Below are 1,973 nucleotides of genomic sequence, written 5' to 3'. Positions count from 1 at the left end.
GGGTGAGCCTTCCTCCCTGCGGTCACTGCTCCCAGCTCAGTCTGTGCCCACACTTCCATTCATTCATCATTCATTCTGTCCTTCCCACCCTTCCACCTTCAACAATTATCAATCACAAATTTTGTCCCCCTCCCCCCTCCTAGGGTCCTTGAATGGAAAAGGAGTACTCAGATTTGAGTTCCAGCCCCTCCACTCTTAGCCATATAACCTTGAGTGAGTCAATCTCCTGGCCTCAGTTTCTCATAGGAAAAACTGATACTGTCATCTCCTTGGTGGTCAGTCCCTGAGCATGGAAGGCCCTTCTTACTGAGTGCACACTTACTGAGTGCGTAGAAAGTGCCAGGTCCTGTTCTAAATGACGTACACCCGCCATGTCATTTAATCCTCACTATGGCTGTAAGAGGTGGGTACTGTTATGAGGCAAGGGGAAGTGCTTTATTCCTCTCTGTCCTCGTGGCCAGGCCTAGCCTGGCATAGAGTAAATTCTTCGCTAGCCATTGACTACCCAAGCCAAGAAGATGCCTTACCTGGCCGATGTCCAGGTAGGTCTTGAGGCCTGGGCACACCTCGACCACTTCCTCAAGGTCGGCCTTGGCACAGGCCAGGTGGTTCCTGTCAGGCATGCCCCCGACCCCCATCTTGGCCCGCTCCAGGTCATGCAGGTAGGCTCTAATGTGGATCTGCCAGTAGAGAGAGACAACTCAGGGAAGATTCTCCAAACAAGGACCACTGCCCTCCTTTCTGCCCTAACTGAAACCAATCTTTTTCTCAACAGCAACTCAGGGAGGCTGTATGGTATAGCAAAAAGCCCTGCAAGACTGGGAGCCAGGAGTCTGTGCCTAGTAGACCAGCCACTCCTCCTCTCTAAGCCTTAGTTTTTCCATCTGTACGATGAGGACATTAACAAAGTGAAAGCCCTTCACTCACTCACACATTCATTCAACAGTTAGGAATCGAGTGCCCACCGTACGGCAGGCACTGTAATGGAGATGCAGTGGCAACAAGACAGATGTAGTCTCTGCCCTGGTAGAGCTTACTTAACATTCTAGTAGGAGTGACAATTATAAACGACAAGTAAATAATGCCACTTCAAGTGGTGATACGTGCTATAAAAAAATAAATAGGGTGATGGAATAGAGGTAACTTGGAGAGGGGGTTACGTTAGACAGGATGGCACCACCAATTTTGTGATGGATTGACACAATAGTCACAACAACGGACTCAAACATACCAACAATCACGAAGATGGCTCAGGACTGGGCAATGTTTCATTCTGTTATACATAAGGGGTCACCATGAATTGGAGCCAACTTGGCAGCAACAAACAACCCCATATAAGCAAGCAGTTTGGAAAGAAAAGGTGGCCCCAATTTACAAGTGTCAAATTACAAATGACTCCGGACTCCTACTTTCATCCCTGCTTCCTTCCTTTCACACACACGCTTAGAGCATTTAGAAAATCTAGAGGTTCGGGAGGGGTGGGTAGGAATGGGCAAGAGGAAGTAAGAAAATGAGGGTCATCGCGGAAGGTAGCAAGGCTTTACAGCCATCGGGGTGGGCTCTAGTTACAAGATAGTATGTGTCACGGGATGGGGAAAGCCCTGGCTTTGAAGTCAGTTGGACTTGGGTTAGAACTCCAGCTCCCTGCTCCCCTTTTTAGCCAAGTGACCTGGAAGAAGTTGTGCAGCGTCTGTGAGCTTCATTTTCCACATCTGAAAAATTACTATGCTAATATCTTCCTTGGGGAGTTACTATGATGACTGAGACGACATATCCTAGCATATGGTAGGTGGTCAGTTCATTCCTCAAGGGCTTACTGTATGCCGGGTACTGTTCTAGGCAGTGAGTAAAGGGACAATATAAGTAAATGGTATGTTAAGGAGTGACAAGTGCTAAAAACAAAAAGTAAGCCTGGAGAAGGGGACATAAAGTGTTGACGAGGGGTTGACGTTTTAAATGAGATGGTCACTAGA

At 47.7% G+C, this 1,973-nt stretch overlaps 1 protein-coding gene across 1 annotated transcript in view; it reads right to left on the bottom strand.

Moving 5' to 3' along the window:
- Positions 1-233: 233 nt before the first annotated feature.
- TTC22 (tetratricopeptide repeat domain 22) overlaps positions 234-1,973 on the bottom strand; it is a 24,446-nt gene continuing 22,706 nt past the window's right edge. Inside the window, exons 6-7 of the mRNA XM_023727051.1 lie at positions 1,570-1,581; positions 234-700 (exon numbers count right to left, since the gene is read on the bottom strand). Coding sequence (XP_023582819.1) covers positions 414-700; positions 1,570-1,581 — 299 coding nt within the window. The 3' untranslated portion in view covers positions 234-413. The remainder of the gene's footprint in view (positions 701-1,569; positions 1,582-1,973) is intronic.

Source organism: Trichechus manatus, unplaced genomic scaffold (assembly GCF_000243295.1).
Source record: "Trichechus manatus latirostris isolate Lorelei unplaced genomic scaffold, TriManLat1.0 scaffold00015, whole genome shotgun sequence".
NCBI classification, from domain to species: Eukaryota; Metazoa; Chordata; class Mammalia; order Sirenia; family Trichechidae; genus Trichechus; species Trichechus manatus.
The sequence above is the reverse complement of the archived record's forward strand: the minus strand, read 5'-3'. Positions and strand labels throughout refer to the sequence as shown.